Raw genomic sequence first — 14,073 nt, forward strand, 5'->3', positions numbered from 1 at the left:
GATCCACAAATGTATAGTCAAACATGTCTGCAGAGCTTTAGCGGAAATGTTATGTAAAGAAAGAGAACATAATTTAAACAAAATTAATGTCTTTCTCTTAACTCCTGGTCTAGTACAGCTTCTTCTTGCCAGAACAGAGTTTCCTTGTATGGCTTATGGGACTCTTCCCTGTGCTTCTAAATCTCTTCTTTAAAGGAGGGAGATTAATTTTACAGGCAATTAATGTTACAGTTTGGTTTTGGGTTTTTTAATGCTAAATGGGCATTATCCTTCAAACCAATTCAAAACACATAACAAATTGCATGGAAGGTATTTAAAACTCATAAATAGATAGAAGTTATTTTGAGGGCAATTATTCAATTCCATTGAAGTCAAATGTGTAACCCATAATGACAGTACATGTATACTCTCCTTCCTAAGGGGGATAAAACAAAGCATTGTATGTGCTTATGAAGATACCTAACATTTTTTCATACCAGATTATTGCTAGGTTTTGTGGGGATTTAGAAGTCTGATTCCAGATGTTCTTTGAATTCCAGACACAATCCTAAAGGTTAAAAAGAAAAGGGCAGCAACAGTAAAAAGAGTTAGGACATATGGTCAAGGAGAGGACCACCAGTCCATACAAACAGACATAATTTTTACCACTTGCAGCTGCCAATAAGTGGCCCAAAGACACAGATTGAAACTGGTTCCTTAATTTGCAGCTTAAAGCACTTAAAGTAATTCTCACCTGGAATTCTTCCCTAGAAGATTTTGTCTTCTGGTTTCCATACTGAATTTAGGACTTCCTCTCAGACAGTACTGATAGACTGCTTACATTTTTGTATGATTTTCCAGTCATGAATACAATTGGCTTTACTTTCTTAAACCAAGCAGCTTGTATTAATGTGACTCTGGAGGATTCTGCAGGAAAAGAGAAGCCAATGAAATTAAAAGATGCCATCATGTTTTTTTTTAATTTTTTAACTACATTGCTGTAAGAATGAATGCAAACACCAAAAGGCTACTTAAGACAATCTGCCAAGATGCAGCACAAGACCTATTCAGAATTCCTTTGGGAATAATATAAAATAATGTGCAGAACTTATTTAGAAAGGACTTGATATGATGCATAAAAGAAATTATTTTGATTAAGAAATTTCAGGAAAAGAGACTACGAGGAAGAAATCTCAGAACATAGAAGTCTGTCAAAGAAAAGAAAGACCAATTAACAAAGGCATTAAAGGGTTCAAAAAGATACGTACAAGAGCCAGGGGAAAATCTCTTTTCTAGAAAGACTTTTCACAGGTAACTGCAGTACAGCTTTAGCCAACAATTGAAATCTCAGTGGAGGAAGTATGTGAATCAAACTGAGACGCTCAAGTACAGTAAATTATCACCACCATATGGTGTCCTTCTGAGGATTCTGGAGTAAATAAAGTGTGAAATAACAGTCATACGCCATTGCAGGAAATGTTGCTGCAAGGTTTTCTTCAATATTAAAAAAAAATATTAATATAGTTACTATATTTTCTTTAATCTTGGAGAACCAAGGGATAATCCCCAAATTCCAAAATAAAGTTTAATCATCTAGTAGTCCTAGAAAATAGGATGAAAATGCTCTAATAGCAACAGTACTTTTTATTGCTATCCCTGAATTTAACATTGTTTAAAAAGTGAATTTAATTCACTTAACACATGTGAATTGATTACACTAACTGTAATGGGTTAACTGAGCTATTAACTGCCTTGCTTATCTAAATTTGTGCTTTCTAAGGAGGAATGTGATCATGGATTCCATCCATTTTTAAGTTGTTTGTTTTTTTTTAACAGAGATGGTTGCTCTCCAAAGCATTTAGCAGAGGACAATCATGTCTCTCATGATGAATTTGGGAAAATCGCTGATGTAGTAGACGATAGTGCCATTATGAGTTTTTAGGGGAAAGAGGTGGGAGGCAGAGAGATTAGAAGGAAAAATAATAGTTTAGTCTGTAGCTTTCTTCTCCCCAGGTGATATGAGCTACTGTAGCTCCCCTTTTGCCAGAGAGTGGCAAAAAAAAAAAAAAAAAAAGTGCTTCACAAATATTTGTGAAACTATTTTGATATTCTGCATTATAAATAAATATAAATTATGAATAAATCTAATATGATGTCTTCACAGAGAGCCAATGCTGAAGCATTTTGACAGAACTATCAGATCTGTAGAACTTGCATGTGCAGAAATTGGCCATTTGGGTTTGTAAACCCATTGTTTCCTCAGATAATAATCCCAGTGATCACAGGAATGATATTAGTGACCATCTGAGAAAGCAAAAAAAAAAAAAAAAAAAAAAAGTGAGGAATTGTTTCCACTTCAAAGACTCTAAAAAGTTATTTTTGAAAAAAAAATAGTATGAAATTTCAATACATAAAACTAAGAAATGCATTAGTACTTTAGAGTCATGTATCTTCAGCTTATCTTCTTTTGACTTTGGTTCCCAAGTGGATTAAAGTTACAGTCCTTAATACAATGTGTTAGAAAATTTCAGGCTTAAGAAAAGAGAAAGAACGGCTCAATTTAATATACATGTGCAGGTGAAAAAAGTTCTTTGAATGTGAATGATGCACAGTGGAGAGAAAGAGGAATATTTATTTTTAAAATCTCCTTATTGCTTGTCTCTGCCCAGTAATATCACTCCAGTTAGTATCCAATTTAGTACTCTAATGTAGCAGAACCTGAGTCAGAAGAGATAGACGGTAACTTCTCATGTATTTTTCCAGAAAGGAGGAACATGGGGCTGAAACACGGTTCATATTGTAAAATTTTCTTGTATATTTATAATAACATTATCATTGTAGTGTCATGACCTTGGATCCCTGAAATAGTGTCTCTTTTCTGCTTTTCATCTGAAAGAAAAAATATAGACTTATGATGTTTAAGCTGCAGAGTTTTTTTACCAAGTTGATCTAAATAAAGATGTTTGAAGCAGTGAAAAATAAGTTAATGAAAATCTTTATTAAACTGTTCTCAAATTTTAAGCAAACCTATCCCTGAACTCCTAAAAAGCCTAAAGCCCTTATACCCCAGTGAGTTGCCAGGAGGGGTATTGCCATAGTTCAGACATAGAACAGAATTAAATCTGAGTTTGATGTTGCTAACTTTTCCACATTTAGGAAGTCTGAGGAATATGGATTGCTATTTTGGAGGGCTTCTGAAATAATGTGATAATGCCTTGTGATCTATATCCTCACAGGTTCTGTATTCTCCCTTTCATCAAAATGTCATCCAATTTTTATATTTGGTAAATATTTTTTCCTTTTTTAGTTTTCCACTGAGGCTTGTATTCATAGCTTTCAGTTGATAACAAGACTTACTCCTGGATGCAGAGGTTTTCATAAATGCTGGCATAGTCCCCTGAGTCTGATGCAATTAAACCATTTGTGAGGAGCTGTAGCTTTGATACAGTGACTGAGTGCACGGCAAAACTTCAAACTTGGTTCAGGTGTTCTGAAAGAAAACAATCCAATACATAAAGACTTTAAAGTTTTTTGCAAACCTATGGTTTGAGCAAACCTTCTCTACCAGCCAAGAAGTGGAATAAGACCCTGTGTGTTCTCCCTCAGCTGCTGGGTGGACAGATTGAGAAGTGATGCAGGAATGCAGTTCACTCCTCTGACCTTGCCCTGAGAGCCTTTTATTAAGGTAAGGGATCTTTGGGGCTTCTAAGTTTCAGTGGCTGGCAGTGCTACTGGAACACTATTTTGAGACAGGATTGGATTTTGAGACCTGGAATTCAGCTGTCTGTATCTGAGAGTCATCTGAGCTCCATGTATAGTTAATGGAGAGAGAGGTTCTTCCAGGGCACAATTCATCTCACCTGTTTTAGACATCTATTGATGAATGACTCATTCCTTAGAAATGCTCATTTATCTTAACTTTGGCAATATACATGTAACACCCTTCCTAGTTAGTGTTGGACTTCAAATGTACAAATGGTAGGTTGCTTTCATTCTGCCTAATCAAGGAGGATTTTACATAAGGTGCATCCTTATGTAACTATAAATCAAAGCTCTTTTAATACTCATAACATTTTCTTAAGCAATATTTAATTATCATTCATGTTTGTTTGAATTATGCCTCTCAATTAATTCTGTTCAGATTTTTTTTAGTAAACGGGCTCTTCCCGAGTGATAAATGTGTATGTATGTAAGAAATATTGACTACTATGCATTGTACACCTCTAATAATATAGGCAGATTTTGAGCCCCTAATTTTTGGTTCAGTAGTCAAACAATCTCTGCTACATGTGGACTATTACAGAAGTGGGTTTGAAGGTGGTGGTACGGTGTGTCCTTCAAAAGAAATTAATTATCTTTTTCTAAGCTGAGATTTATTCTTTATTTCTGTGGTACCATGAGACTTTCCATCTTGTTCTATTCTTATTTCCTAGGCTAGACTAAATTCACCAATGTAAAGCAGCCTTACTATGTATTCTAGGGGTTTAAATTTATTTTAATTTTAAAAAAAATTTCTTTAAATATTTTTTTACTCATATTTAAACCCTATGAAATTTAATTTCCCAGAAAAAGATGAAGGCGTACTCTATATTCTTCATTTGATGTTCTGATTGTGCTTCACACATAATAATATAGAGTGCCTTTACTTGTCTGTCTCCACATTCCCTCCAAGATAAAATATTGAGTATTTCAATGCTCCCAGTTACTTGAATGCTTGCACCAACTTCAGTAGTCCTATTGCATTCCCTTGCTGTAATAAACAAGCATTTCTAAATTCTCACTTAATTAGTTGCACTTTCTGGCATGGGTTGATGAATTATTAAATAATCTATTCTCAATGTGGCCCCTATTTACTTTCATAATACCTGACATGAAAATTACTGTTGTATTATATTACAGCCTCCAGACCCTTTAATTTTGTTCTGCTTTATCTACAAGTCACATCTGATAAACTTGTAGAAGGATGGTCATCCTATTTCCCTGGAAGTCATCAGAAATCACATTATCCTCAGTTTTGTAGATGGTATCTCACAGTAAAGGAACCAGAAATATATTTTTGGTGTATTTTCTTTTTCAATTTTGTTAATTGGTGCTCCATAACTCCTCATGTGAACAGATGTTATTTCTTATAGACTACATCTTTACTTTCAATCCTTGCCTACTACCTTAGAGATCCTTTCTGGCTTGGCAATGCCTTATGTATTTTTTTTCCTGTAAGGAATGTACCATTCCTTTCCCCTCTCTGCTGTACTACTGAGTTGTGTTTTAACTTGTCTTAGTGTCCAGTCTTAGTGAAGAGAGTTTATTTTTTCAGACTGCTCGAAGTCCGGCTGAACATTATGTGCATGTTCTTAACATGCCTGTAGATTAAGTGGAACTTAACCTTTTCATACTTTGTCATAGTGCAGATCCTTGGGGCTTTTCCCTAGCTAAATTTTTATTTCACTGTAATATGCTGATTTCTTCAAGTACCTCATAGCAACTGATCCACATCTTGATAAGATGAATTGATTTTTTTTCTCCATTGGGGAGAAATCACCTTCTAACTTGGACTGTCTGTAGGTCACCCTAAAGCCCCCTAATTAACTTCCCTCCTACCACCAAAACCGTACATGCCTATCAATTCTTCTTACACACAACTGGTAGGTTTAACATCAGAGTTCCTGATTATATGTAACTTCTGTGATCAGAAAACAAGAAAGGTAAAAGTAAGGAAATTTCTTTCTTCCTTTAGAGAATTTGGGAGGAAATTAGAGCATTTTGTAGGTGACTTCATAGAGGTTTATTTTTAAATAGGTATGATCTGTTTGATAGTCACACACATGTAGGTTTTATCTGAAACCATATTTACCATACTGCCAGAAAAGAGAGGAGGCAGAAAGGAGGATAGTTACCATTTTTAACTGGAATATGTAATTATAGTACAAATACAACAAAAATATCATTAGCAGTGTTGTTATTACTCCAGTCTGAAACACATGGTTGCTTCTTGTAGGCAAGACTAATATTGATTGCATTGGTTTCCAGGTTAGACCCAGCTACTAACATCCTACTTCAATGAAAAACGTAATATTTTTTTGTGAAAACCGGTACTGTGGCCATTTACCCAAATAAAAATCCAATATTCGGGGGTTCCTTCTTCTCTTCCTTCACAATGAAAACCATAAACATGGTACTTTTATAAAATACCTGATTTCTTTTGAACAGAAAAGGAAATCCAATGCAGATTTTATTTCATTTCTCCTTTACACAATAAAACATATTTAGTTTTTTAGTTTTCTTCTAAATGAAACGCTTTCCTAATAGCCAAAATAATATTTTACTCTTTCCTCTTGGTGTATTTTTGTTTCATCATTTATTTTTGCATTGTCTCTCTGCTTCAGATAAGGTTCTACCACCTGTTTCATTTTTGTAGTCCCAAATGATGTGTATATCAATGAAAGTGTGTCTCTGCAGTTTGTATTTCTTGAATGTAAGTTTTCACTTAATGCTTCTAAGCCTCTAAATGTCAGTAATGTGTTCCACTGGAATGGAAATAGGGATAATTATGTTTGCTTGTAACGCATACTATATGGGATGTTTAAACCTGGTGAGACCTCTATCTCTACTAATCCCAAAAATTGTAATCTCTCCTATGCAATTACTCACAATTTACATTTTGTCCATGTAATGAGGAAATTTTTTTCTTATTATTCAAGCATTTTTTTTGTACACATATATTTATATGTCTGTACTGAAACTCCTACAGTATAACATTTTGCAGTGAACTGTATATTCTGGACAACAGGAAATCTTAGAAAAATATCTGACTGTGTAATCCATCTGGTCTGACCAGTTCTCATTTGTTAGGCATCTCTTATGATCAGCATCTGGTGGGATTAGACTGCCCTGAACGACAAGGATTTAGCTTGCTGTACTTACATGCAGCTTTAGTGAGCCAAAAGGTCATGGGAAATATCTGTTAAAAGCAAAGTAGTATGATTAATCTAAAAATCATTAAATTAATTTTGTAACTGGCAGAGTTAGGATCAACTGAGTGAACTGTGCCTTTAATTTGAAACAGTTTGAAATGTTGTTCAGTGGAGACCCCTAAATCCAAACCATCATAACTAGATTGACAGTTCATCAGAAATATCATCTTTCTTTACTGTTTTCCTCAGAAAAATCAGATAAAATTGCATTGCAAAAAAATGAAATACTGTGGTCAAATGGATGCTAACTATTTACTACAGGTCAAAAGGTGTTTGCACTCATAATGTCTCTGAAGTGAGCCATTTCATTTCATCTGAAATAAAATCACTATGTGTGCAACTCTTGTATCCTTGTGAGGGACAAGGTCATTTATGTATTGTATGCAGAGAATCATCACACAGAGTTCATGTAGGAAGTAAAACCAACCAAAATTCAGTGTTGGGGCTCTGAGAGCACCAAAAGCTCTTTCTGACCCCGAGTAACCTCCTAGGGCTACACCCACCACCCCCCCACCCCCCACCTTCCCCATCCCTGACCCCATTTCAGCTCAACTCAGCACTGTCAGTCCATGCCCCCATGATGCTGTGGAGTGCTGGTTTCTCATTCTCTCCATCACAGCTATGCCTGGCAGGGACCCTGTAAGCTTATCCCCAGTCCTGTCATTTTGGTATGGACCTGCCCAGCAACCATGGGTTCTGTCTGACAAACCTGATCCAGACTTGAGGATCGACTCCTCAGCTTTACACTGGTCCTGCCTAAATACCGTGAACTTGCATGGAGGTGTCACCTTGTGGCTGAAACTGGCTGTTCTTTTCAAGACTGTCCTGCTTGCCTTCCTGAGTGCTGGTGAGCTCCCTGCTCCAACGGCTGCGCATTTGTGCCCAACTTCCTTAAGGTGCCAGACCATGATGCTCCCCAACATTTTCTTCCTTTTCTTAAAGCTACATCCATTCTTTCTGATACAGACCACAAGTACGTTGAAATTTTATTTCCTCTAGACTCATCATTTTTAACAGCCCACTTATTTATTTTGTCTAGTCTCTCAGTTTTCTAGAGATTAAAGAAATTAAAATTTCTGCCTTTGCAGTGCAAGTTCATTATTCCTCAAAATCCCTGTATTTCTTCTTTCACAGGTGCAGGGTGAGGGACTTTGTTGTTCACCTTTCAAACATCATTAATTTGATACAAGAGCTATGAGGTAGGCAAGTATTGCTGCCATCCACTTCACAAGAAAAATGTACAGCCTGACTTGGTAGCAAACTTTAAAACCTTTATTTCAGTCATAGGAGCTGAATCAAAGGGCAGCTCTGGTAGAATGAGAGAGAAAAACCAGTTCTCTTGCATCCCATCTTCACTATTGCCTAAAGCAAAAGGGCCATCCTTTTCTTCCTGCAAAAGCATCCTTACAAACCCTTCATTTTTTGAAACTTACCCCTGAGTAAACATATTTGCACCCCATTAATTTTTGCAGTTGACCACACAGATTAAATATGTAGTATGGTGAAATACTCTTTTCCTCTAGTTTTGTAGGCAGAACAGTGCAAAAGTGTCTTTCACTGGTTTGTGAACATTTTCAGGTTTATTGATGACCAGACCTGGTAGTTCCTGTTTTGGGAAAATGAAATATTAGTGTCTTTAAAATATATAAAGTTGATATAAACAGACATAGAGCTACAGCCTTCATTAAATTGTTAACAAGGGTCTAAAACCCTGTGGAATTGCACCACTTCTGTGTTATATTTGTGCAAAATTTCCTTAGCAACTGTGGATCCCCGTAAAAACTTAATGCAGTTTTGTCACCACTTTGTTATAGCAGTTTCAGAAAGTGGAAATTATCCTATTTACACAACGAAAACCAGAAGCACAGTAGCTTATGGTCCCCCTTACTTGGAGTTGGTGGAATGAAACGATTGCTGCTGAGCGCTAAAACTGCTTGTACTAAAACTGCTGGTGATACGCTCTCCAGGACTGCAAGCATCTGCTAAAACAAAGCATGCAGCATTTTGTATTCTCAGTTTCACAAATTTCATCCAAAATAGGAGTGTTTGCCTCAGGATTGGCAGCTCTAGAAATGGAGGTGACTGACTTTGGACCTAAATCCAAATCAGAAGATTCTGTAGTTATATTTATCTGAAAGAAATCAAGGACCTCTATAGAAAGAAAACCACAAGTTTCTGTTCTATTATATATTTAGAGTATTTATAAAGGAAGAAAAGAGACTGAGGTTAGTGGGAAAAAAAAGTATGGAAATAGGAAGTAAAAACTGGAAAATATAGTAAAAATACTCCCAGACCAGGGACACAAGATGACATGTGTCAGACATAGGTCAGATCATTGAAAGGGAAACATCATCTTTTAGAAAAACCTTGTAAATTCTTAAAAAGCTGCTAATCTATTGTTGGGATAATGGGAAAGAATCACTTTTCTTTTGGCAAAATATTCACAACAGATGCATCTGAAAAACAGTAAATATCTGCTTGCAGCAGTAAAGGGAAAAGGTTTCTAACTTCTTTGGCACAAAACCTAGTAAGGTGTGTCTTTTGGGAGATTAATCAGTGGATGAATGAAAAATCTAGGAGCTCTGAAAGCCACAGATACTTTGCTTCTAGCAGATGAGCCAGGGGAGATGTCAAATAAATTTCTCAGTGGCTGAATTTAAATAGGTGCTGCTCAGAAATAACCCAAACATACGCAATTAAATTCCTCAAGTGCAAAGTTCTGAAGGGATGGAATCCCAACAAGTCAGTGGACAGCCTGAAGTATAAATTTTATAATCATCACCACTTAAGTCTATATATAAGTATTAATAATATTTAATGTGTTGTTTTTGTTATTGTTCTTATGTTAATAATTGTCTAATTTGACTAGACAGTATTTGGTAAATCAGCTGTTTTCTGCTCAGTTTAGCTGAGTAATGTTAATCCAGTGTTTCTTTGATTAAAAGACTGACTAGAACTGGTCAGAAAATATCAGAAAAGCAAATCTGAAACTAAAAAAATTCTTGTCATACAGAATAAAGTAGTTTAGTATTGGGTAGAAGCATATGACACGTTGTATTCCTTTGGAAAGTACATTGATGCTAGGTAAGGAAAATGCTACTTTTTGTCAGTAGCAAATGATAGTTCTAATGTTCTCTTACACTAGGTAGAAGGATTTTGGGCATTGGCTAAACTATGATCAAGAGAGGTTTGTTTTCTTTTGTTATCATTGATGGCTTGTTTTAAAAAAACAAATTTTTCTTTGTATCGAGAAAAAACCTCTGTTGTAAGGAGCAGTTAATGGCATCGCTGGAGCTAAAATAAAAATAATTCACTTTTACTAGTATAGAAGCAGAAGAAGAAGTCATTACTGATCACTTTTTGTGAACACATTTTCACAGAATGAGTTTAAAACCTGGTAACATCACAGCAGAATAAAGGATGTAACAAATCTTGGTGAGCTGACAATTCTGACTTGCTTCTCTGAGATAAAAGAAGAATTAATAAAAAGTTACTTATGTGTCCACTTGTTCTAATAATTGCAAAAGGTTATAATGACCCATACAGAGGGTCATCAGAAAGTATCTGCATATAGGCTTCTATATGCAGGCTTCTAAATTCTCTTGTTTAATATCACATATCTTCCATCCTCTGTGTTCTGTGTTTGTATGTGGGATACCTGTTTTACACTGACTTGCTTCTCCTGTTTCTGTTATTACAAACAAATTAAATAGACCATCATTGCAATTGATGCGATCATAATTCTATTAACTTAAAATTGGTGCGCCACTCTCTTCATTTCAGTCTGTGATCATGTTGCAGACTAAAATTATTTTTGCTTATCTATTAGGAATAGTAAAGTGAAACTGGTTTTGCAGTCATGTGGCTGGAGGAAAACCAGCAGCAATTAAGACAGAAAACCTTGAAGTAGTAATATGGGAAAAAACCCTAAATCAGAAAGCCAGATTGCTCTGTATGTTGTCTGGCTTCTTTGTGCTATTAGGTAGCTCAAAGAGGACAGTCTTGCCACTATTAAACAGGTGAAAAAATCTGCTTGTACCTGGTTGCATGTGCCACCTTCAAGCCAACTATACCTCTTGCTTCCCCATGGCGTGATGAGTGGTCTAAGAGAAGGGTAGGCCACAGAGGAGTTCATTAGGCTTTATCAGCGCCTAAGTGATATAAGCTAAGCTCTGCTGATTCATGCTAGGACCAGTTGAAATAAGTGCTTGAGAATGTATAAGAGCTCCCTTGATGAGTCTTTTCCCTTTATACTGTCTCATACATCACTTTGGCTACCACAAAACTATTGGTCCTAACAGCCCTGGAAACACAGAAGAATTGTCTGCCCCATGACACAAAGTGGGAGCCCAGTTTCTGGGGCTGTGTGTGAACTTGTATTTGCCACTCATAGTAAAGTCCTTTAGGTGGTACAGTCATTGATAGCAGATTGTGGTCGTAGGGGAATAGCACCTTGATCACATTTTAGGCAAAATGGGAAAAACTATGTGTTTGCATATATCATCGTCAAGATCATTGCTTGTCATTACAGATATAAATGCAGTCCATCTGCTTCCTTCTCACTGGCTCTCGGTTCACTAGTTTGCCTTTTTCTCAACTTGTGACAGGTGAGGAATAATCTGACTGACGTCCTTGATGGCAAAGACATCGAGATTTCAGATACTGAGAGTTTTTCCGATGATCCCTGCACAAGTGTAAAGAAGCTTAAGGTATGTGTTGCTGTTTGATGAAAAGGTGGTGATATTTTTTTTTTCTATGAAGAGGAATATGGAAATGAAATCTGTTAGAATTGTGTATTACTACATTCCTTTGCATAATAATATCTAAAAATGGCATTTTGAGGGCCTAGTCCTTCTTAAGTTAATGAAGGTCTATGTGTATGGTAAATATTTTTAATAGTTCCTGATAGTGATACTAAACAAACAAAATTGTTGCTGGCTTAATGCTCGCAGTTAAAGCCCCAGTCATAGTGATATCATGTGAAAACTCTTGAAGTTTGGAACCAGAACCCTTTTAAGGTAAATTGTCATGTAGAAAGAATATTGAGCCTCTTTCCATTACCTTCATTACATATTTTAAATTGAATTTACATATTTTAAATTGAATTATTTTCTAACATCATCTGCATGATTTCAAATGAATCATAAGGAAAAAAGAAGAAAAAAAAAATTGGTAACAGAATATTTTCCCATCCTTCTCTTATTATAATGATTTATTAGACTTCTGGCACCTCATAAAATTAAAACTATATTTTAGCATTATTATGCGGCACAAGCAGCAATAAACTAGACACAGGAGAGATGAATCTTAAACTGCACAGGAACATGAAAAAAATTATTGAACAGCAGGAGAAAGAACTTTTAAATTATGAAGATCAAATTGTTTCTGACATCAAGTACATATGACACACAATCAAAGCTACAATCCTGCAAATGCTTAAATATATGTAAAACAGGTTACAAAAAAACCTTAATAAACTAAATGATATTAAAAAAATAAAATTAAAGCAAGAATATTGACCTGTGTAAGACTAGACCACTACTGAAGCTAGAAAGGTTCTGGAGCATGGTGTGCATTTTTATTTCCCCAATCTAGAGATGTAAGGCTGAATGTTTAAAGTATTAATAGGTAAACACATTTAAATTAATGAAGTTGATGATTATGGAATGGAAAACAGCAAAATCTGGTATGATTTGCAGAAGTATACCTTTATATTTTATATTTCTCTCACTGACACCTTAGTTTCTACTGTATTGACCGCACAGTTAAAAAGTAAATTTAAGCATAAGGATATCATTAAAATTCATTTTTGTATTCAGAGAAAGGGGTGGATTTGTACATCCATGTAAATGCTTGAAAATTCTAAGCATGTGCAGGCAAATTGTGAGAGCAATAACACTTCTGCTTCCAACTTTTACGTGTCTTGCATGTAGGACAGAAGAATTGCCATCATGTTATGATGGTGGGAGTTGATGTCCTCTAGTTCACCTTCACCATCAGTGCTTCCTTAGCTGAGGTCAGAGGCTTATCTATAGTTCTTCAAGGGGACATCCAAGCATTTAGAAGGCAGAACATGTGGCTACCTCTTTTGTCAGTTAAGTTACCCAGGTTTTTGTAGATTTACTGATAACCTCTTGACTGTCAGATATGTGGTAGAGAATAAGACAGAGTATCTGAGCTATTCAATTTAGGTATCTCATAAAGAGCCTGCCAAGACGTTGACTTTTCCTGGCAGATGAGATATTGTAGCAATCCTTCTCTGAAAAGCTATATAATACAACATTGTGGTGTTATTCATTAGAAATGAGACAGATTAAAACCTGATCAAAGAAGGGAAGCTCTGAAAGCTGAAAAAGAAAATAGCTGCCTATTTCAGCATAATGTGCATCACTCAAAAACTCTGAAAAGGCTAAAGACTGTCTCGTGTCTGAGGCTGTTAGAAATGGCAGTGAAGGAGACAAGTTCTTCTTCATCCCTCAGCAGAGCATCTTAGATGTGTTGATCCTCACTCTCTTCAGCCTTTATATAACTCAGTTCCTGGTGGTACCAAAGACATTTTATATTTAGTAGCCAAATAATATCCTCACCTATGTTAAAGAAAGAATGGAGAAAAGGAATCATTAATTTTTACGCTGTGCTATAGTCTTAATTTATAAAATGTGTTTTTATGCAGGGTTTGCCACAAACTGTGGGTAAATGAAATGTAACTGTTCTTCATTTTCTTGTTTGAACTTCAGTCCATATGGGAACATATGTATTTCTTACTGAGGGGCAAAGCTTAAATGCTGATATTGCTACTGTAATCTCTGGGAAGAGTAAATATGACAGCTCACCATCTGGCAAACAGTCTAAACATTGGTCTTTTTATGTAAGTGCAGTTTTGGGAGTTGCCTCCCCCGGGATGTTTTTAATCATCTTGTAGATCACCTGCCTAGCTCCATGAATTAAAACCTTCTCTGTCAAATATGTTTTAGCTTCAAGCAAGCAATTTACAGCTCTCTGGAAAAGAGACTTGACACTTGTTGGGATCCAGTGGGTGATTTCTTTGATCCCTATGAGGAAGTTCCACTGTGTTAACTTGCATCATTCTGCAAGGGTTTGAGTAAAGGAATAGTATATCCTT

At 35.8% G+C, this 14,073-nt stretch overlaps 1 protein-coding gene across 1 annotated transcript in view; it reads left to right on the forward strand.

Moving 5' to 3' along the window:
- GABBR2 (gamma-aminobutyric acid type B receptor subunit 2) overlaps positions 1-14,073 on the forward strand; it is a 350,484-nt gene that overhangs the window by 98,066 nt on the left and 238,345 nt on the right. Inside the window, exon 4 of the mRNA XM_053976709.1 lies at positions 11,558-11,659. Within this exon, the coding sequence (XP_053832684.1) occupies positions 11,558-11,659 (102 nt within the window). The remainder of the gene's footprint in view (positions 1-11,557; positions 11,660-14,073) is intronic.

The sequence above is a fragment of the Vidua macroura genome, chromosome 1, assembly GCF_024509145.1.
Source record: "Vidua macroura isolate BioBank_ID:100142 chromosome 1, ASM2450914v1, whole genome shotgun sequence".
In the NCBI taxonomy this organism is placed as follows: Eukaryota; Metazoa; Chordata; class Aves; order Passeriformes; family Viduidae; genus Vidua; species Vidua macroura.